Genomic DNA, 23,854 nt, shown 5'->3' with positions numbered 1-23,854 from the left:
TGAAATCCGTACCTAGTCTAGTGGTCCATTGCCTTTTGCAACCAAAAAGTTTATAAATTAGGACCTCAATTTTTTCGAAAACTTGAAATTCAAAAAGAAATATTTATCGTGAGATTTTTGCTAATTCATGGTTTCATTTACAATTGGACTGCATTTTGCAATTTGGAACTATAAATTCTGGCCCGGTTTAAAAAGAACGTATGTGCCATTAATTTCCCTATGCACATAAAGGTTTTTTTTTTTTTCAGATGGGCCAGAATGTATAGTTCCAAATTTCAAAATGCAGTCCAATTATAACGTATGAAATACAGTGTTGCCGACTTTCAAAAACGTCCTATGTTGATTGTTGCCTCTGCTTCAGCGAAAATCTACGACCGGGGATTTCTGATTGGTCGGTTGAGGAGGCGGCTGAAATCGCTCGCCGGACGGGGACACGCGTGACCGAGCAAGGGCCGCAAAATCCCGTGCTCGGCCGTCGACGGCGGAGTCTAAATCCAGTCGGTGCGGACGCAATCGATGTTACCATCGTTACGATGCCGTGGAAGCGGCTCCGAGTATTAAGGTTCATCGATGCGGAGTCCATCGGCGTCGCCACCGAGCACGGATAATTAAGCGACACCGAAAACACAAGGATTATTCCACCCGATTCACTCAAATCCACCAAAGCGAGCGGCTTTTCCCAACGCCCCGCGTCCTCGTCCCACGGCCCCCGCCAGCCGAACATCCCCGTCTGCCAGATCTCCTCGCGGAATTGCAACCAGGATCCCTCTCTTTATCCCTCTCATTAATAATTGGACGTATTTCTATCAAACGGAACTACGTGCATGACGACGTGAGCCCTGTTTTGCATGCATTCTTATGAGTCTCAGGGTTCATGTCTTAATGCACATAGTTCCGTTTGGCAGAAATGCATCCAATTGTAAACCCCAAAAATCCCAAAAAGCTTATAGATTTACAGGGGTCAAGGGGGTCAGCTGATGACGTCACGTTTTGACTAGAGTAACTTTATAGGGAGAGTGTGGACAACTCGAAAATTTGGAGGGTAGGTTTCATCCGGTCATGTAGCTCTTGGGGCCCTAAAAGGCAACCAACCTATGAACTCGAATGGAGATGCTGCATGTGTGAGGAATTTGCGATTTGACTATTGATTCGTATGTAAAAGTTTGCGATAAACAAGATAGTGCCACTGACTTTCTCTGAAATCAACTCCCAAGCTCAAAAAACGCTCTCAAGTTGAGGCCAAAATGGAAAGGATACCCCACGCTATCCTGAGAGTCCACCTCTACATCAAGACTAACTCTCCATGCAAAGATAGGGAGCGAATACATTGACATGGCTGCCACTTTATTCAGGGACTCTAAAACTGAAAGCACGGTAACCCTGCTAATGTATTTGCTCCCTATCTTTCCATGGAGAGTTTGTCTTGATGTAGACGTGGACTCTCAGGATAGCGTGGGATATCCCCTCCATTACAGCCTCAACTTTGAGAGCGCTATTTGAGCTGGGGAGTCGCTTTCAGAGAAAATCAGTGGGACCATCGTGTTTCTTGCGAACTTCGAGAAATGAATCAATGGTTAAATCGCAAATTCCTCACATATGCAACATCTGCATTATAAACCCCAAGAAGCTTTTAGATTTACAGGGGTCAAGGGGGTCCGCTGATGACGTCACGTTTTGACCCCCTTCCCCCTGTTAAGCGCTGACTCCTCCCCCTATCGTAAGGTATCCGTCACCCAACGACTAACACCCTGCTATGATTGACGGAGTGATTTGAGATATACGATATTTTTTTTGGTGACCATGAGAAAAATTGGCGAAATTCCGCGGAAATATGACAATTTAACCCCCTTCCTCCACCGGACCTGGCATAGTCCAGAATCCGGGGATTTCGATTCCCACCCGTTTCACAGTGCCACCCCAACATGGGGTGGGTTTCGAGATTTACAATACGAGCTTCCTGAATTCTTAGAAAATAGGATTAATTAGGTTAAGTCCAACATTTTCCTGCAGAAATGAGTGATGCAACAATCACTAAACCCATGCTTCTGCGAGAGCGCTTTCACAGAGTGCATAAGGATTCTCTACTAACCTGCGTGCATATTTGAACGTGAAATATATCGGGTATAAGGTTTAAACGTTTCATTTGCTACTATCTTTTCTGCAAAAATATATTGACATTCAGCAAACCTGTCGATTGTAGGAAGTGGTGATTCTTATGAGGTTGGTAACACTATTTCACTGCTCTTAAATATGTCACGAATATTGACCAAATTAGGCACTGATGCAATCTGCGGCAGATTACATCAGTGGGTAGATTATCTGCCTCAATACTATATCGATTATTTACCTGCATTTAGATAGACCAATACAGGCGTGGTTAACTTGAAAAATTGGTCATATGTTAACCTGTTGGACCACACTAAAAAACGTTGGTGTTTCATAAAAAACAAATTTCAGATCGTACAACCAACGTACTTTTCTCATAACGTGGAGAGAGGGACAGGTTTGCCTTACCCAAATTACATCGCTTGGATTGGAAGGTGGGATATCAAAAAAATCTATTTTTTCCGCCTCTTGGATGGACGTGTGGCATATCCCGCTGCATTTTATTTATATTTTCGTTCAATCATAGGACAACATGGTGGATCTAATTCAAAGCAAAGCTGCGCGTATTTTGAGTGTAGTAGCTCTCAATTTTTTAAAGAAATTAGAGAATTGAGGATAAATTCGAGAGGACACGTGGCCATGCCTGGTGAGAGTCGATAGCCTGGAGGACAATTTATTTTTATAGTTGAAAACATTGTTTGCTCCCTTTTCGCATTGTTTTTCTTCTCTCTTTTTCACCGATACCTCTGCTGCACATTGACGTAAAATGGAGCCATGAAACAGCGCCAGAAAACCAATGGTGTGATTTAAATTGTGGCTCAGTTAAGCATGAAGGATAGAATCCGCGTTTCGCAGATGAAAAGGAAAAAAGGTAGTTGTAATACTACTTCGCAGAGGAAGAAATATGCGCGTCATTTACAGGATCAAATGAAATGACAGAACTGGAGCGGACTTGTCTCAAGCTTGGCACAAATTCTCTGTTATTGTTCCCCTGTACATCGATTACTAAGCGCGGATTAATTTTTTTTTGTGACAGGTGTATCTGCTCGCTCGGTCGAGTTTAATAACGATTACACCTAATAATGCTTATGAAGATAGACTTAATGGCAAGTTGGCAAGAGAGTTTATTGCAAACTTTTGTCAATGCGAAAATAAGAGGTGCGGCGCGTCTTGCGGGAAGTGGCTGATAAATCACGATAATTGGGATAACATTTCACAATAAGGAACCACTATTTCTGGCCCATTTTAGAAACAACATACATGCCATTAATTTCCCTATGCAGGTATGTGCTTTTATTGGTGAGCCAGAGATAGTGATTCCTTGCCACTGAAAAAAAAAGATTGATAGAATTTACCATTCCTTCACGCTGTATTTCACACACCGTTAATTTAGAGACAATTCTGCCATCAGAAGAAGGATAAACGTTACTATATACTGGTACAGGTAACCATTCCTCTAGTAGAATTGATTTGAAGATTGGTAGAATTTAGGTACCATTCCTTCATGCTCTGTGAAATACACCGTGCAGGAATGGTAAATTCTACCAATCTTTTGTTTCAGTGATTGCAAAATTTAATCCATTGCATCAGGAAGAATTGAATTCATTCCTAACTTCACAATCTGCAAGAGATATTTCCGATTTTTGGAGCTTCCCGCTTGAAAAAGCATAATTTGGCAAAGACAAAATTTGATACGACACCATACATACGACATTTTTCTGATTTCTGAAGGCATCAACTGTATAGAGGCATAGAAATAATTATTTGGAAATGTTTAGAAACCACCACGAAAATGACGACTTAAGAGATTGTAAACTCATTACAAATGCATCCCTTTATATTATAAATTGTGATACCTCGCGTTGGGGAACAAAATCTGGGACCGAGGGGGTTAAAATGGATCACATTTTGCAATAAGGAACCACTATTTCTGGCCCATTTTAGAAACAACATACATGCCATTGATTTTCCTATGCTGATATGTGCTTTTATGGGAGAGCCATTGATAGTGGTTCCTTATTGCAAAATGTAATCCAAATAAAAGTTGCCATGGAGAAGGGGAAGACTAATCATCAAAAATAACTTGAATATGAAAATAATTGATGCAGATACGTCAACAAGCGTTGTGAGGTCATAACGTTTTAAATATGTGTTTACTGTTCCATCATTAGTCAGTACAGGTTAATTATCATTAATTAATTGGTGCTTCCGTTGGATAATGTTCCTGGCTCTGGTAAAAGTAGATTAATGCGTTTACGTCACTAGGTCCTTTTATTTTTGCACCGTGAAAGCGAGTGGAGTAGGGTTGAACAATTGCATCAAGTTACGAAGAAGGAAACCAACCTACACCGAATTTATCTCGAGAAATAGAGGTTTCAATTACAATTCTTCATAATTCTCTGCAACATTCAATGGTGTATCAATGGATCAAATTTTCGACTTAACACAGCACAGAATACTAAAATGGAAAAAAAGGACTTCAAGTAAACTGCGCTCATTTCGTAAAAACTAATGTTGATAATATGATTCATGCCTTGAATTTTTTAGACCATACAGAAGTTACCGTTCGAGGCTGGAAACACGCGCATAAGCTCCAAACGGAAGAATGAAAACAACATTTAAAATAAAAAAAAAAAAAAAAAAAAAAAACATTGGTTGCTAGGTTCCTAATCATAATTATGTGATCTCTTAGAACCATGACAGCCAGTACCAGACTTTTTAAGTTTTAAAGTTTTCAGATTTTGTCCAGCCACTCCTATGGACTCGATCCACTGTGCACTGGGGAAAAAAAAAACACATTGGATCTAGAGTCCAGACTCTTGGAAACATTGACAAGAAAAGATACTCTTGATTCAATCAGATTTTTGCTTAAATCAAAAGGAAATCCGCTCAAATTAAGAGGCTTGGTTCTTGATTTAAGCAAAAATCCGATTGAATTAAAAGTATTTTTTCTTGTCGATGTTTTTAAGAGTTAGGACTCTGGATCCAATGTGTTTTTTTCCAGTGTGCGCCGTGCAAAAACACGGCATCTCCATCGGTAGCTTTCTCACTCTTCGCCCTCATCACCACCAAAACTTCGCGAATATAAAGTCAAAACCTTACATTGCGCCATTTCTCAAGAGCCGAGGTCTATTTGCAGCATTACCTTTTCCACATCGGAAGTGGCGCTTGGAGATTTCATTGCAGGGGAAGCTATAATCAAACCATTATATTTTTAGCGAGAGGCGTTTACGGCGAGCGATAAAGCGGTTCGAAATTATTCGCTGTCATAAAATGAGCCGCAAATAGCCGTATTCTCCGTCGGCCACTCACCATCCGCCACCTGTTGAACGTACCTCCCCGGTCATATTAAGCTCGAAAGTTCACTTCCTCTATGAATATTCAGTCAAGTATTGCCTCCGGTTATCGTCATACGACACATATTTGAGGCGTTTATATTACGCCCTTTTATACACCCCCTCCCCCTCATTTATTAATATCCGCAGTGGCGATTCTCTTAGGTTGGTGACACTGCTTTTCCATTAATTATATCCATAATAAATAATCGATTCCACGCGAGGAGGCTTGTTTCCATAAACGTGAATTGTTTCGCACACGTGTAAATGGAGGAATGCCAGTATTGCCGACTTGCAACTTGCGTATTTGATACGTATTCACGTATTATAGACTGCCGTGCTGGGAAAAATGCCGTATGAGCTTTCTGACGCTGTCTTTCCTTCGACGAAATACGAGTTCTAAGGAGAATTGTGCATATTTTCCCATCAATTTTTCAGAGAATTTTATCTGCAATACAATCTAAATTATCTGAAAATTTCAAGTGATACTCACCAAAAAAAAAAAAAAAAAAAAAAAAAAAAAAAAAACCAACAACGATAAAGATGAAAGTTGACAATTTTCCCCTGCCATTTTCAGGTTTTTCCCGACTTTAAATTCCCTGACGATTCCCGGTTTTCCCTGACTGTGGCAACCCTGTCAACTGTCCGCGCGCAACCGGTCTGAAACGGGCATTGCGGCGCATGAATGGAAACAACGGGTTCCTCAATACGAGACCCCCACGCTAAATGTCACAGGGGAGGCCGACTTATCATCCGTTATAATTGCCGTAGGAACGCAATCATAGCAAACCCTCGTCGAATCATGAAATATAAAACACTCGGCTCCGCTCCGCTGATGAACGTCTGAATTATCTAATGCATTTTTTAAACTGAAGCCATCGGCAGTCGATACATTCCGGGGACCCGTTCCAGGGCAAAGCTGTCAGGAATAATTTAAGTTTGACCAATTTTCAGATCGATTACACACGAGAACCATTTGGGTCCGCTGCGCTACATGGCTCTGTTTCATTATCGGCAAGCACTTAACATTTGAAGAGTGAAAATCGAACGGATTTACGCTGAGAGGAGCCAAGTACAAATTAATTAAATAAAAAGGTTGTATGCACACAGGGTTTGCGTGCTTCACAGTTTTTGTCATGGGAACGGAGTTCCCCATGATATTAGAATCGTTCCGTTGCTTTCGCTATGGGATTCCCTATACCTCTGCGACCTTGAGCGTTTCGCCCAGTCTCCGATTTTTGGTTGATTTTCCGATGTATCAAAAACCGTTGTATTTTTTAGCCAATCATGTCTCTACGTCAAGTTGTGTTGATTGCTAAAATTCGCTTTCAGCGAGTTTTTTTCCACCTTGAGATGTCGTGTCTGACTGGTAAATCTGCGCAGAACCACGAAGTTCCGTTTTTAGGCAAATTCTTTTTTTTGGGAGGTTCTGATTGGTTATTTTTCGCCATCAGTTTTCTGTTCGTTGGTGCAAAAGATCGCCTACCTCGGTGTTCTTGAGAAGCCGCCATTATCCCACCTCAAATTTGAAAAATAGAAGTAAAGAAATAATAACCATCGTACAAGGTGGAAAATTGTTCTGGAGGACTCGTTACGGATAAAGAAGTCAAAATCAGAGCTCGATTGATTGATTTAATTCATGGATACGCAAATATTGCCTTAGCTCAACTGCCGCGATCGGAATGCGTGCTGGGATGAACCTCGAGACGCATTAAAACAGTGCGAACCATGGCTCCTACAGCAATGCGCTTTCTCAGCAACAAAGCGTCGAGGTCTCTTGTGATAAGTCCCGCCCATTGCCCGAGTCTTTTAAATGCTATTTTTACTCCCGCCCACGTGGATCCGTCATAGCCTAGTTGACTAAACCGCCTCGTATTTGTGATTAGATGCGGGCACCCGGCGATCGTGAGTTCGATACCCGACGATGGGAACTACTTTTTAATGGTTGTATTGAATGTTTTAGACTAATCATCAAAAAATAATTAATAGTAGATGATAAATGTACAAACATTTTCTCGTGAGTTAATATGTTAAACAAAAATACTGGAATATACCTCCTTCATATAATCAGCCACATGTTCCCCCAAATTAATGACGTTATTTTCTTTTTTCAATAAAGTTAATTTGCATTCAACGTTCGTAAGTTAAGCAAAAAGTACCTATTGATACAAATAGAAAGACATGAAAATAGTATGTCTAACATTTCAGTTGTTTTTTTTTTTTTATTATTTATTTTTTGTTTTTTTGTTTTTTCAATAAAACAAATTGACTGGGACTAGAATCATCGTATCTCTGAAGACAAAAGCTAAGTTTTTTGATACGGAAATACTAATATATTCATCCTTTGTATAATCAGGGAGATGTTGACCCAAATATTGATGTATATTTTCTCTGTTCGCCCAAATTAATGATGGTATTTTCTTTTTTCAATAAAATTAATTTACATTCCACGTTCTTAAAGCAATATTTTCTCCAAAATTCAGCAAAAAATAACAATTTATACCTACGCAAAAAGTAAATAAATAAATAAAGCAATGACATGAAAGTAGTATAGGTAGTACACATCTAACATTTCGGTTACATCTATTTGAATGAAAAACAAGCAGGAAGCTCCAACGCATTCGCGTCGGAAAGCGGCTCTGGCGACGGTAGTTGTTACGCGTTTACGGTTTCCTTGGTAACCTTTGTTTGCTATCAGCTGATGTCGAGTAGTATGACTAGGAAGCTCCAACCACGGCATTCTTCGAAAAAAGCGCGAAAACTTATAGATTTGAATTTTCAAATTTTAAACGTAAAGTACATTTTTTCCAGTGCGAGATTAAAGCACAGACCCGTTTTGCATTATTGACAGTATCACCATGATTCCAAAAATACACTACACAACATAGCATTCGCTCACAGGAAAAAGATATCAATTAAAATAAAATCAGTCCCCCCTAAACAGCAGAAAATGGCGCCGATTCCCATTAACCAACGCGCGGTCTCTCCAATGTAACATGGTCCAATGATACTCCCCAGCTGGGACCGTCCGGAATAGCAGCTCTAGTGCAAGCACCAGAGCCGCTAAGATGGCAACTTAGGAAGCACATAGGTCACTTATCGACGGTGAAACTACCAAACCACGTATCTCGGTTTGCGACGTCGCAGACTTCCTGTCATACTTTATTTTTTGAATGAAAAGCTACTTAACGTCCAGTCTTGAAAATTTCCGTGATTTTTCCTCTTCGTGCGGAGAAAATTCTGTGAAAATTTCAAGGAATGATATTGATTTGGTCTACTTCAAAAAAATAAAATGTGAGCGGAGATTTTTAAACACCGCAAACGAGATACGTGGTTTGGTAGTTTCACCGTCGTTATGATGCGTATTCGGGCATATGCGTAGAGTAAAAATATCATACTTTACGCCGAAAAAACGAAACTGAAAGTTAAATGCGTTAACTTCCAAAAACCCAACGAAAATAAATAATTGGTAAATAACAGCTTTCTTGTATGCAAAGAAAAAAAATTAAAAATGTTAAAAAAGAGATGTCGACACAAAATTACATAGCCCCTTCAATTCTGAAGATACTACAAACGAACTGTACCTTAAAATTTTCATATCCCAGAAGCAAAAGTTCCCATGACGAATATTGCTATCGCTAGCGATTGCAAAAACCAACTTGTTTTGATTAAATTCATATGCACTTTGTTACTTTTAACATAACTACGTCCAATTTCAAGTAACTTAAGCTTCCGGTCAAGCCCAAGAGGCACAGGTTGCAGTAAATTGCAAGTACATGCTACAATGATTACTAATACATCGGAGAGTTATGCATGTTGCTTATCTCCTATCTCCTAACTGGATGGGATCCTTAAATGCGAAAAAGTGGATTACTGATCTAACAATTCAATTGTTAAAAAATATAGCCGACGTGTTTCAAAAGTGCATTTTAGAATAGTGGAAAGCTATTTTAACCACCGGGGTGGGTAAATCATAGCATTTTTTTACTGTAAAATATACATTTAAACATGTTATTGGGCTTTTTTTTAGCTACAAAATTGTTCAATCCGCAATGTCATTTTTTTCCAAGTAGTGAGATTGATTGCGCTATAATTAAACTGAGTAGTTAATTATTAATAATAATGAGTAAATATTTTTTGCATTGCCGGTTTCTCATCTACTTTATGAACTCATTTCATTCCGAAATTCCACTTGATACGTTTACGTAAAAATTCACTTTGTTGTTCGTTGAGTATCATGGATGTACGTGTCCAGCTAATTTCAAGCGCTGGGCGTAGAAAAGGCGCCTTTCGGTCGCAATGTCTCAAAGTCTGCGCTAACGTTCCATTCATTGAGATCGAAGTATATCCAAGACAAGAGAACAATACTGCCATGCTAAGGAAGAACGACGTATGAGCCTTCAAGCGTTGCCAAATTTCCTTTGATAAAACACGAATTTCCTGGTAAAATTGTGAATATTTTCCTTTGGATTTTTCGGATAATTTTGTACACAATTTTATTTTAAGTTCCTGAAAATTTCAAGGAAAAATATTCATAACTTTCCTCAAAAATTAACATTTTATCGAAGGAAACTTGGCAATTCTCTAATGTTCATACGGCGTTTTCCCTCAGGATGGCAGAATTCCGTTTAACCCGGGTCAAATTGACCCGAGACTTGCGAAAAACACGTGCCACGCAGGTTTTATGGGGCCGGTACGTACGAGCTTCAAATATAGGTCTACACTACAAATATATCCTAAAAAAGGATCAGACATCAAATTGAAAAACACGAGTTTTAACACGGGCAAAGTAAGAAAGAGATGTTCGGGTCGCGTTTTTAAACTTTTCTCCCGAATCTGTGTGAGAACTCATACGCAGCATGTTAGCATTGCGTAGTCAAGCCTCGTGCCATAGCGCCTTCAATTTTGCAGATGCAACACGGATATCCATCAAGTACGAATAGTTGCATCTCTGCGCCGTCGTCAACGCGCGTCTTTTCTCTTGCTTCATCTCGTATTTGAAGTGGCATGCCATCGCGCCTTCAATTTTGCAGATGCAACACGGACATCCATCAAGTACGAATAGTTGTATCTCTGCGCCGTCGTCAACGCGCGTCTTTTCCCTTGCTTCATCTCATGTTTGAAGTGGCATGCCATCGCGCCTTCAATTTTGAAGATGCAACACGGACATCCATCAAGTACGAATAGTCGTATCTCTGCGCCGTCGTCAACGCGCGTCTTTTCCCTTGTCCCATCTCATGTTTGAAGTGGCATGCCATCGCGCCTTCAATTTTGAAGATGCAACACGGACATCCATCAAGTACGAATAGTCGTATCTCTACGCCGTTATTGACGCGCCGCATCTTCCTTGCTGTAAATCAATATTGTGTTGAGTGTTGTGATTTGTAGTGGTGCTTAAGGGGCTACCTGAGCAACACAGCCGAAGATAGGAAGTATGTATTCCGGCCTCGTTTATTACCTTTTTCCCAAATCTGAGCGGCAACTCACAGGCAGCATAGTGCGGAACATCGCGAGTTCACGCCTCGTGCATGAGTGCCTTCAATTTTGCAGACGCAACACGGACATTTATCATTCACAAATAGTTGTATCTCTGTGCTGTGATTAATATGAGATGAGGCGTATGTATAGCGTATGGATACGCCGTAATGAAATAGGAATATTGCAAACTGCAAAAATGGCCAAGTTTGTTCCCGGTACTGTAGAATCGTCAGTTCGCAGAGAAGCGTTAACATTATATTAGCCATCGATATGCATGTAATTTGTTGAAACTTTTACCAAATATCCTTTAAGATATTGCAACGCTCTTAACGAGTTACAGAAAATGGATATGTTGCATGTGTGAGGAATTTGCGATTTGACTATTCATCCTTTTGTAGAAGTTGGCGAGATATACGATAGTGCCACTGGTTTTCTCTGAAATCAACTCCCAAGCTCAAAAAAAGCTCTCAAGTTGAAGCCAAAATGGAGGGGATATCCCACGCTATCCTGAAGGTCCACCTCTACATCAAGACAAACTCTCTATGCAAAGATAGGGAGCAAGTACATTGACAAGGCTGCCACTTTATTTGGGGACTCCAAAACTGAAAACACGGTATCCCTGCTGATGTATTTTGCTCCCTATCTTCGCATGGAGAGTTTGTCTTGATGTAGAGATGGACTCTCAGGATAGCGTGGGATATCCCCTCCATTTTGGCCTCAACTTGAGAGCTTTTTTTGAGCTTGGTAGTTGATTTCAGAGAAAGCCAGGGGCACCATCGTGTTTCACGCAAACTTTTACATATGAATCAATAGTGAAATCGGAAATTCCTCACACATGTAACATCTCCATTTACCCATCAGTTTCCCCTTTAAAATATGAATTAGCACAGTGGATTCCCAAACTTCGCAACCGAGATGCGCCCTTTACGTACTCATCGCCTCGTTCGCGTTTTGAGGGCATATTCCCGTGAGTTATGCGGTCGATAGGGAAATCTGACGAGACTTTTACGATATCCAGCCCGAAAGTAAGGAAGTTTACGTAACTTCCGGCGAGGGATTTGGGGGATCGGAGGCGGACGATGGTTCCGGCGCCGGAAGCGGGGAAGGTCCTCGCCCGGAACCAAATCACCCTTCCTAAAAGCAACAGCCCTCCGTCCGAGCGTTTAATTCTATGTCTCCCAAACAGCCGATTCATTCGATGCTAAAACATCACAAGTCCATATTCTGCAAAACTCTAGGCTTGATAAAGATGTCTAGATTCTACAGATTATGAAATAATTTGTGTTTTTGGTTTTAACATCCACCGATTCAACTATCCGACCTCTTTCAGCACCCTTAAACATCCCAAGTCCATATTCTGCAAAACTCTAAGCTTGATAAGGACGTCTAAATTCTACAGGTTATGAAACAATTCGTGTATTAGGTTTTAACATCCACCGATTGAACTATCCGACCTCTTTCAGCACCCTAAAACATTGCAAGTTCATATTCTGCTAAGCTCTAAGCGTCGTAAGGATGCCATTGATTCTATAGTTTATGAGATAACTCATGTATTAGGTTTTAACATCCACCGATTCAACTATCCAATCTCTTTCAACATCCGTAAAAATGGACCGCGTTAAGCAGAAAGAAACACCAAGTCACATCAGCTATTGCCAAATACAATTGGGCAATTTAGTTTTTAACATGGAAATGGTTTTACGGATTTTTGTGCGAATTTCAGTGAATTTTTTGCATAGTACGAAGCACATTCCTATAAATTGTCAATGTCATGCGCACAAACAGTCTCTTGAGCAAAATTGAATTTCCCAGTTAAATTTCACAACAGCTGATGCGACTTGGTTCCTTTCAGCTGAAATCGGACCCAATCTATGGTGCACGGTGGAGCAAGTCAGAAGGAGAAACTGCACACGATGAACTTTAAAAACTTATGTCTTCGTTAAAACAAAACGGAGAAATATGAAAGTGGGTCCAATGGGTTTCCCTGTTAAGTTTCCCCTGATGAGCATCCCGGGGAAAATAAGCATTAAAATTTACAACTATAGTCAAGAATTTCACGTCTGACCTCTGCGCACCAATGGAAAAGATACGTTGGACACTGCGAGAAATCTGCGAGGTCCATGAAAAGAGCAGTAACGACCATGCAATAGAGACTTTGCAGGTGTCTGCAATTTGATAAGTATCGTGTTTAAGTGGAAACTACGGAGCGAACTGAACACGAGGATACCCTTGGCTCATGAATTGAACAATTATTGGAGAAGATATGACAAAATGATCTAATCTGCTAAAATACGTGTGTTCTTGTAAGAAATGCCGCCAGATATCACAAGGCGGAGCATTTTCTCACTTATGAATACATTTTTAGATTATTTCCCATATCAGAAAAAAATAAGAGAAAATACTGAAATCAGCTCTTTAAGCACTTTCAGATGAAGCAAATAAAAAAATTGCATGCAAATTCTCCATTGAAGCGTTGGGTGCAGAAGGGACATTTCTTAGTTAGAATCTCCAGAGCTAATTTTTATTTTAGAAAGGAAACGATTGGGTGAATTTTCTGAAATTTACGTTTTCAGAACTGTTTAATCGTTAATATTATTCAAAGAAAGCTACAACAAATAACATAAATTTCGACGGTGTAAGTCCGCAACTACGTATCTCGTTTGCGGTGTTTGGCTATCTCCGAGATGCCTTGTCGAGATGCTTTAGTAATATTTTTGATGGACTTCGATGATAATTAGGAAAATATTCGGAATCTTTCAATATTTAAATTTGAACGTCGGTCTGATTTTGATTTTGTTTTCTTTCAACCATTTCCGGATACCGGGCAAGCCATCATACACCGAATGCTTGAAACTATTGACATTATAACCTTCATTTTCTAGATAAAATTCCACGCCTGAGTTCAATCTACATTCGCATTCAGGCACAGCATTGTTCGTATCTTCCCGTCCATGCAAGATATATATTGTCGGCAGTTGAAGTCCTCCAATGATGTATCCTCCATACTTGTAGCAAAACTTGTGACACTTCTCCATATTGATGCCTAAAAGCGAAGGGCGTGGTTAGAGACTGGATGTCTTTAAGGAGATAGATGCAAGAAGACCCTTATTTAAAGTAAAATTTTACGGACGATTTCTTTAAAATATATAAACAAATGCTTTAGAGATAAGAGAGCGAGAGACACAATAGCCCGAACGCAGACAGCAATAAAAACACACTAAAATACAAAAAACAAATGGGTATACAAGGCTAGAGGAGACTTAAAACAACCAGGACGTTTCGGGTCAATTACATGCCCATTCTCAACTGGAACAGAAGCTAAAAAATGTAAAAATTCGAAATGTCTGTGAGAGGAATCAGCAACTACATTCATTTGCATGATTCTACCGGTCTTCATTCTCGTTATTTTACTTTTTAGCTTCTGTTCCAGTTGAGAATGGGCATGTAATTGGCCCGAAACGTCCTGGTTATTTTATGTCTCCTCTGGCCTTGTATACCCATTTGTTTTTTTTTTTGTGTTTTAGTGTGTTTTTATTTTTCAAATGCATTTCGTAATATTTTTGATTGACTTCAAAATTATTAGGGAAATATTTCGACTCATTCTTCTATACCTGGCAAGAATTTGATGTTGTTTTCTTCTAACCATGCTCGGATACCAGGCAAGTCATCATACACCGAAAACTGGAAACCGTCGATATCATAATGATGAGTTTCTAGATAAGAATACACTTCTGGGCTTATGCTACATCCACATTCACGTTCCCAATCTTCCATCTCTTCTTGTACATGTACACGCATGATCGGCAGTACACGTTCTCCTCCAATGATGTATCCTCCCTCATTTTTGCATATCTCGTTCATCTCGTGGCACTCCTCCATATCAGTAGGAAGTAGCTCGCCTAAAAGCGACGGACGTGGTTAAACACTGGATATATTTGAAGAGATAGTTGTAAGAAGGCCCGACGTGGTTAAACACTGGATATATTTGAAGAGATAGTTGTAAGAAGGCCCTTGGGTCGACGATGGATTTCTGAGAAAACAGCTTCCAAGTATTTTTGGTTTTATTTATTCAGATTGTTTTGCAGGTTCATTCGCATATGTTCCGTCAGGAATCTGAGCAGCAATCCAAATACTCTACCCTTGAGTCCCATTATACTTACGGACACTTCACACTTCTCACTTCGAAAAGACATAGTACATTTCTGTCAAATCGAGCACTAAACTACTTTCGGTTTGTATGTTTAAGAATTTATGAATTCTCCCAAGTGGTGTCTTTTCCCCTCTTTTTGACAAGATCATAAAGGCTAGGATCAGAGAAGGTGAAGGAAAATGGGTATTGAACCAACCTTCAATTATTTGCCTAAGGTATGGGTTGTTTTCAATGCCAAATTTGACTTATATTGATAACGATTTTTCTTTTTAAGCCGGAGCGAGTTAATTTCTCACTTATGACTTGTTTTTGAAAGTTTTTGACATGTTCAGCATGCTCTAGGTACATGTTTTGATGAGGATTGTGTTTTTGAAGATCTGTTTTTTCAGCACAAATGAGTTGTCTTTTACCTGCAGCCTATCCTAAAACAATGTTGTCAATGTTGAATTGAATCATTTTGTCCGTTCAAACTCAAATTTTGTGCTGTTTTCCAAACACAGCAAGCCACTCCCTCATCTCAATTTTCATCGCACAAAAAATATTACTATGGAACTATGCGAAAGGACTGAAAAACCAAAGGTCCAAGATGAACAAATTCAAAAATAACTTACGGTAGGTACATGAGGTAGGACCTATCATATTAAAAATCATATCTATCATATCATAATCTATCATATTAAAGCTTACGGCCATTAGAATTATAACCAGAGACATGGTACACACACTTTTGGTGACGTCCACGCTAAAAATGAGCTTGTTAGTGCCTATTTTGTTCTTACTGACGCTGATGCCTGTCGAGCGAGGTTCAAGTTTTCAATGCAGATTTTCAATTCGTACACGGGTATGTCAAGCAGGTAAAGATGACAATTTTTATTAAATGTCTCAATGTCGTGGCTCAGACACAGCTCTTGACTTGAACAGCTCTTTCGCATCTGCATGAGGAGTTTCAGAATTTCAAATCGGAAAAAAATTAATTTGCAGCCTGGCATCCCTCATTGACAAAAAATGCTTAAGCGATTCTTCCCTCTCTCATCAAGTAGTAGCATATTTAGCACGCAGTTTTCCTCTTCGTGTCAACCTATTGACGCACGCACCCAGACTGACCTTTTTTTTGGCAAAACAAAAAATGGCTTAAAATCGAACATGAATGCGAGAAATTTCGATAACTCGATTATACAGATCGATTTTCAATTTATCTGGGTTAGTCTTCAAATTCAAAGCTGCACATTTATCGTGTTTTCACCAATGGATCTTTTGCACGCAAGAGACACAGTCAACTGAATACACTTTCTAAGAGCAAATGCGCTCGGAAATTATGTTGGTCCTATAAAAAAAGTCAGAAATAAACTCCTTCAGCGCGCAATCCGCGTAGTTTGTAACACGCTTCTTCAAATTTACCGCATATAGGCGGGCAGTTTTTCGTGGTGGCCGGCCGTCAGGTTTGCCCGGAGAGACCTGACCTGAATAAACGAACAATCTTGCAAACTGTTATAAACTCTCCGTGCGAAAGATTTCAATTGATTCGAAGCTTTTCTCTTAGCACAATAGAGAAAGAAAAAGATAACGACCGCTCGGAAACATATGAAATCATCCAATTAAAAAAAGTTAGTTAATCGTGTGTTTACTTCGGGTAGTTCTTTCTTACTCCTCCGCCTGTGGAAACCAGGTCGGCGGTGATTGAGAAAAACTGCCTGCAGACGCGATAAACTCGAAAAAGCGTGTTATACATGCAGATTGCGAGTTAAGGAGCGGATATCAGACTTTTTTGATGTGGCCAACGTGATTTTCGAGCAAATGAAAGGCTTGGAGGACAAGGTGCCCGAGTGCAGTTTTTGAAAAAACTAAGTTATTATTGATTTCGATTAGATCTAGTCTTAATGCATATTCTGGTAAAAAATTAGGTCCCAAATTCTAATATTTTAACATGAAAATGACACTTTGAACTTTCTTTTCACCATCTGGATCTATGTATTTTTCAAACTTCAAACACGTATTTCTCGAAATAGCGAGAATTGCGCTTATGCGTCTTGTCTTCCAAGCCCTTCAAATTTACTTCCAAACATGGTATTCAGTTGGCTGTGTATTTCGCGTGCAACGGACCCTTAGCACCTCTATATACTGTCATTTTACCTGTACTTTATATCCGTCTCTAAAATGAACAGACCGATCACTCGAGAAAAATCTCTGAATGGAGATGTTGCATGTGTGAGGAATTTGCGATTTGACTGTTGATTCTTATGTAGAAGTTCGCGAGATATACGATGGTCCCGCTGATTTTCCCTGAAATCAACTCCGAAGCTCAAAAAACGCTCCCAAGTTGAGGCTGTAATGGAGGGGATATCATGCTATCCTGAGAGTCCACCTCTACATCAAGACAAACTCTCCATGCAAAGATAGGGAGCAAATACATTGCAGGGCTGCCGTGTTTACGAGTTTAGAGTCCCCAAATGAAGTGGCAGCCCTGTCAATGTATTAGCTCCCTACCTTTGCATGGAGAGTTTGTCTTGATGTAGAGATGGAATCTCAGGATAGCGTGGGATATATCCCCACCAATACAGCCTCAACTTTGAGGGCGTTTTTTTGAAATTGGGAGTTGATTTCAGGGAAAACCAGTGGCATTATCGTGTTTCTCGCGAACTTTTACATAAGAATCAATCGCCAAATCGCAAATTCCTCACACACGCAACATCTCCATTGGAATGCGTATAATGATAAAGTTTTATTTGTTTCCCTCGGAAAGTAAAATGGGTATCGATCTGCCCCATTCGCGTTGTTTATCGTAATGGGTGGGTGCGCGAGCTGACCCGAGCGACTCGAGTGCGACCCGGTGCTGCGGAGGTGAAGAGTTGTGTGAGATGAGCTATCTCTCTTGATTCCCCTGATTTCCCCAGCGATCCCACCCCCCTTTCACCTTCGCCCCCCCTCCCACCAACCGCCCACTCCGTCCGGAGCCTCCGCGCTCACATTCCGTGTACTTATGACCAGCAGTTAAAGGACATGCAGTACTTTTCTCTGTACAGAAAGTCTATAGTCTAACCGGAAAGACCTTTTTTCCCCCATTTTTTTTAAAATTTTTTTTAGTAACCGAGAGAAAAAGTGGCGAATCTTCTTGATGCAACCGGGGGGAGCTGAGACGGCCAAAATTTTAAAATTGAGTTATTTTTTGAACACGCATCGGTTGCGCGCAAGACACACAAATAAGGGGGCATTCAAGTATTACGTAACGAGGGTTTGAGCCAGCGTTACGCTACGTTACAAGGGGAGGAGGGGGGAGGGTTAAGCTCAGCATTACGTAACAAATCCAAATCGGGAGGGGAAAAAACTTTAATACACGTGCAAAGCATGGCAATCCCTCCTTTTTTTTGAAAATAGGGGCGGGGTCAGGATAGCGTTACCTTTGTAATTCAAAAGGGGGTCTGGGGGGTAGGCCTGCGTTATGGATGCGTTAGGGCAGGGGGGAAGGGTTCATAAATCGGAAAAAAGTGCGTTTCGTAACACTTGAGCTACTAAGGGAATGGTGACTCGCGGTGAGTGATTGCGTCATAACAACTGAGTTCTGGCCATCATTCACATATTTAATGTATTCCAATATTGATCATTTTCTGCGGCTAAAAATGAGCCTTTAACGGCTCTGCTGTGAGAAAAAGCTACCAAAATCATGTTTTAATATGGGAAGTAAAACACGGAATAATACAAGACGTCGGTAAATTTTGTGTGTGTTAGTTTTCCCTGTGTGAAATTAACCAAATTTTTGGATTGAGGTGACCAAATCTTTGTGTTGAAAATCTACGACGTCGTCGTTAAAAATTAGTCACCAGCCGCCAGGATCGAAAGATATACCATACCGTCGGTAATCCAGTGCGCTAGCCACGACCTCAGAGTATGGGGAGGAAAACGACAGTACATAAGACCGGCAGGACACTTTTTTCATGATCAGATGTCTCAGGGTAACCTAAAGTTTGGGTCAATTTGACACAAAATTGTGTTGATCAACCAAGCGTCCTTTGGATTGATCTGACACAAAAAAGTAACACAGAGAAATATCCAACACAACATTTTTTAACTGTGAAAGAAACTGAGAAACGGCAGTGCCCTCTTAGTGTTTATAGTATTGCAGCCTTTTTTTACCCACACTGGAAAAAAAACACAATTGGATCTAGAGTCTAGACTCTTAAAAACATCGACAAGAAAAAATACTCTTGATTCCATCGGATTTGTGCTTAAATCAAGAACCGAGCCTCTTAATTTGAACGGATTTCCTTTTGATTTAAGCTTAAATCTGATTGAATCAGGAGTAGTTTTTCTTGTAAATGTTCTCAAGAGTCTGGACTCTAGATCCAATGTGGTTTTTTTTCAGTGTGTTTGTTTTTGATTGAAGATTCGTGCCATATGACGAAAGCTAATTTTGTGTTTCATGCGGAGTTGTGAAACAGGGTTGACTCATTTGTGTCAAATTAAACCTTTGTTGTGGTGTGCTCCTTGAAGTGAGAGGCTAAAAATCTACAGTCATACGCACATCATTGAGTAAATAGTACATTTTAGACTTTGCTAGTGAAATTGAAGGGAAAAATTAAAATACTTACAGGTGCCCATCCAGAGAGGATTTACGATAGAAATAACAGGACAATGTGAGGATTCTTACCTGAAACAAGCACAAAAAATAGAAACATTAGGCAATTGTTATGACTTGTAAAAACTGGCTTTTTAATGCCTGGATTCAAAGCTGTGGTTGAAATATTTTCATATTTACAATCTCAGTCACCTGATGTAATTAAAACACGCGGGGGAAAAAAAGCCAAGAGGGCGCAAAGGAAGGATACATCACTCAGCGGTGGGACCTAAAAAACAATCTCCTTTTAAAAAGACACAAGTGCACGAAAACCACAATGAGCGAATTATTTTAACATTCCATAGATCCTCGGTGCGGTTTTTTCTTTCTTTTTTTTCAGAAATTTGCATTATTTATTTGTTTTTCATCGAAGAATTTTTGGAAAATTTGCTGAATCAATCAAAAGGCCAAAAATGGTCAAGAGATAGTATACACTCAATTTTGAAAATTTAAAAAGAAGAAGAAAATGAGAGGAACTTAAAATCTCCCGGTCGATTCCTCCATTGTTCACTCCAGATTCCACGTTCAATATGAAAATTTCGACGAAAATTCCGAAAATCCGTATCGCATTCTAAAAATTTATATTTAACTCCAAAAATTCAATATGGATGAAAATTCCACAAAATTCCAAAACTTTCTTCGGAAAGAGGTTTCCCGGTTTTCCACTCGGCGGGCACAAAAACCGGGAGAGGGTCACAAAGAGTGAAACACGCGTCTCAGGTAAAAATACGTCGCATTACCCGATGCGCGTCCCTGGGAAAGCTTTTACGCTTAATGGCGCGATCGGGGCGACGTGATTTTTCCCGCGCGAAACTATGGCGGGACGATCGAGTGCGTCAAGTGACTCCGCGGAAAGTAAACTCATCTGGACGTATTTATGCTAAAAGGAACTATGTGCATAGGGTTGGCGTGTGACATAGTTCCTTTTAGCATAAATACGTCCATCTGACAAGGAAAAGCTCGTCCTCCCATTGGATGAACCAGAACTGCACGTGTGCTGGTCTCCTCCAGGACCCGCACATCACTCCGCGAGTCCGGAAAAATTAAAGTATTGCTCATCAATTTTCGTAGGGGAGCACCGCCGCACAGTGGATCGAGTCAATAGGAAAGGTCGGACAAAATTTGGAAACTTTAAAAGCTTATAACTCCGTTTATACACAATTTTGAAGTTCTAATAGTGGTTCCATTGGTTTTCTCGTAAAATTTTCTTCCAGGAACACCCCTTAGAATTTAAAATGTGACAAAATAAACACCAAAATTCTCAGTTATAGTCGAAAATTTCATGTCCGACATCTCTAATCGACCCGATCCACTGTGCGCCGTGCTGAGGAGGAACGCCGTATAATCCTTCAGGCATTGCCAAGTTTCATTTCATAAAACGCGAATTCGCTGATGAACTTAGTCATATCTTTTCTCCAATTTTTCGGATAACTTTGTTCGGAATTTCTCCTTGAGTTCCTGAAAATTTCAAGGGAAAATGTTCATACCTCTTCTCAGATATAAACTATTTAACTAAAGAAATATGGCAACTCTCTAATGTTCATACGGCGCTCTTCCTTAGCACGGCCGAGTATCAATTCACAGGTTGCTGCAACTACGCACGCGCGCTGTGCACACGGACGAAAAATAAGGCGGGTTTCAGGACATTCCGTCAACGATTTTTTGTCTGGTTACCTGTTTTGTCTAGTAGTTTACGTTCACTTGTAAAATAAGCAACAGTGACGTGGTCCAAGTGTTATATTTTAGTCCGAATGTAAAATTATACTGCCAATATCGAAATGAGCGAATTGAGAGGGATTGAGGTGTTGTTACGGTAATTCATTTTTTAAATGAAATGTTATTTTCTTCTTTTGATTTATCTTTTCAAATTGACATTGGTGAATATTTGGTTTAATTTCTATCCTAAAACTTTTCAACACAAAATAAACCTAATATATCCCCTTTTTTTCTCTTCTTTTTTTCCCTTTTTGAAATGAAAATAGTACTTCATTCAAAGACCATTTTTAAAACTTGCCAATATTTGTAAAACCTTTTCAAAGCGATGGCATCGATATTCATCCCAATGAGCCGTAGTTGTGTTGAAAGAAACTATACAAATATGAATAAGAGACGAAAATAAACCAAGAAACACAAAATCTTCGGTTTTAGTCCATTTGTATATCGATCTTTTAGAGTCAAGTTTGTCCAATTTTGAGCTTTTGGTTGCGCATACAAAATGATGTAGCACAGAAACAGCACAAAATATAAAAGAAAATATTTAAGTGCTTTGGGAATCATTAAATTTGACACGGAACCACATTAATAGTTACAAAACACATTATGTTTTCCTTTATTACATGTTTTTTCCCCATCAAATCAAATGAGAATAATCCATGCACGGTGTGCAAACACTTCAAAATCATGAGCTGAAAAATGCTGACTCCGCGAGTTTAGATATTAGAACCAAACGAAAGTGGCGTGCTGCCAGCGCGTAACGCGCACAGGCCCCTACAAACCTAAGGGGATACTTCACGCATCGCGCAATGCTTGAAGTATCCACTTAGGTTTGTAGGCGTTGGCCGCCCGCCCGCCGTGCCGCAGCGTACCACGGCGCCTCAAGCAACTATTTCACAACAGACGTGTTGCACAGTATCATACGAAATTGAAGGCGCTCCAACGTATTAAGAATGACAGGCATCCTTTATGATTTTTGCATAATAAATTAAGATATTACGGCACAGAAAGAGAGTCCAAAAACTCACCAAGTTCTAGTATCCGTATTTAATAACGTTTAGCATAATTTTTGAATTTCATTAGAGAAAAAAGTGACTCAATTTAGGCAGAAACATTCTTGAGTATGCCATTAAGAAGATTTTATTTTGAAACAAGAATGAAATAGCTGAATGAAAGCGGGCTTTTGCTTGATGTAAGTGATGTGAATATTTACCAGTGGACCAATTAACTTTGGTTCTCAATTAGTAGGTGGACCGAAACTCCTCTGCCGGAAAAACGCGCGGACATAAACTACTAGAAAAAACAGACGCACGGACAAAAAGTTGTTGTTGAAATGTCCTATAAACAAAGTGCACGTTTTATTTTTTGAGTCGAATATAGCACGCTCAACAATTTTCCTCTCCGTAGGACGAATAGATTGTGAACATTCTCGCACAGGAAAAACTGAGCAAGAGCAGACATTATGAAACACCGAAACCAATATTCGTTGTTTTTCTAGTTTCTAAAAGCGATATGCACTGCACGCGCAGGCATGCGGTATGTCTTCAATGCAAATTTTCATGTGTCTAGAATTTAATGAATTTCATTTATAAGTGAAGGCTTCTAACTGGACCCACTATAAGAACACAGTTGGTTTCCATGTTGAACGATTATTGGATTGGAAGAGCTATGACAGAATGATCATCATCTCAATGTTAAAATTTTTGGAGTAAATTCTATTCTCACAGACTGGCTTAAACCATCGCAGAACAGAATCTGGTCTTTTTGTGTAGTGTCATACGCTTTTATGGTGCTAGTTTCACTTCGAATTCATATCACTTACAGTTGGACTGCATTTTGCGATTTGGAACTATAAATTCTGGCCCGATTTTAAAACAACGTATGTGCCATTAGTTTCCCTATGCACATAATTGTTTATTTTTCAGATGAGCCAGAATTTATAGTTCCAAATTGCAAAATGCAGTCCAGTTTTTGGGCGCTACATAGATAGACTGGCACCGAATTTTACTCCTGGATTTTCAACAGTCCTCGTCTAAAGTACAGGTGTTTAAATGAAAAATGCAGCCTTGTGACGTCAGAATGTCATGCATTCCCCTCTTGCAAATCAACATTTCTCCGTATTAGGAAAAAATCGAGAAAAACGCCGTGTCCTCATGCAGCTCATGAAGCACTTTCATGTAGAGCTATGGAATTTTCTCTTCCAAATCCTCTATTCTAGGAAAAAGCCATCGGCGAAACACGCTCACCCTTTGATCGCACGTGTTCACGCTGCAAATAACTATGAGTCTACAAATGAATAAAATCGAACAGAACTACGAAGCACGCAAACCCGATGTGCATAGTTCACCGTACATAGTTTCTTGTAATAACTACATACAGTTCACCGTTTCATACAATTCCTGATCGATCTCACAGAGGAATTCTTCATGATTCCCTTGCGATTAGTAACGATGCGCTATCGAA

General features: G+C 39.8%; 1 protein-coding gene across 1 annotated transcript; it reads right to left on the bottom strand.

Annotated features, from left to right (window-relative positions):
* Positions 1-13,479: 13,479 nt before the first annotated feature.
* LOC140223732 (uncharacterized) lies at positions 13,480-19,805 on the bottom strand. The gene is made up of 3 exons (XM_072299029.1): positions 19,653-19,805; positions 14,531-14,818; positions 13,480-13,962 (listed from the first exon to the last, which is right to left on the bottom strand). Exons 1-3 carry the CDS (start codon positions 19,660-19,662, stop codon positions 13,676-13,678), a joined length of 585 nt encoding a protein of 194 aa, XP_072155130.1. The 5' UTR covers positions 19,663-19,805; the 3' UTR covers positions 13,480-13,675.
* Positions 19,806-23,854: the final 4,049 nt, after the last annotated feature.

This window comes from Bemisia tabaci, chromosome 4 (assembly GCF_918797505.1).
Source record: "Bemisia tabaci chromosome 4, PGI_BMITA_v3".
Classification (NCBI taxonomy): Eukaryota; Metazoa; Arthropoda; class Insecta; order Hemiptera; family Aleyrodidae; genus Bemisia; species Bemisia tabaci.
The sequence above is the reverse complement of the archived record's forward strand: the minus strand, read 5'-3'. Positions and strand labels throughout refer to the sequence as shown.

Bases quoted from the DNA above. Each gene is read 5' to 3' on its own strand.
- LOC140223732 (XM_072299029.1), bottom strand. The intron at 13,963-14,530 runs GTATAGAAGAAT...CTTCGCTTTTAG, and splicing joins CAACATCAAATTCTTGCCAG to GCATCAATATGGAGAAGTGT.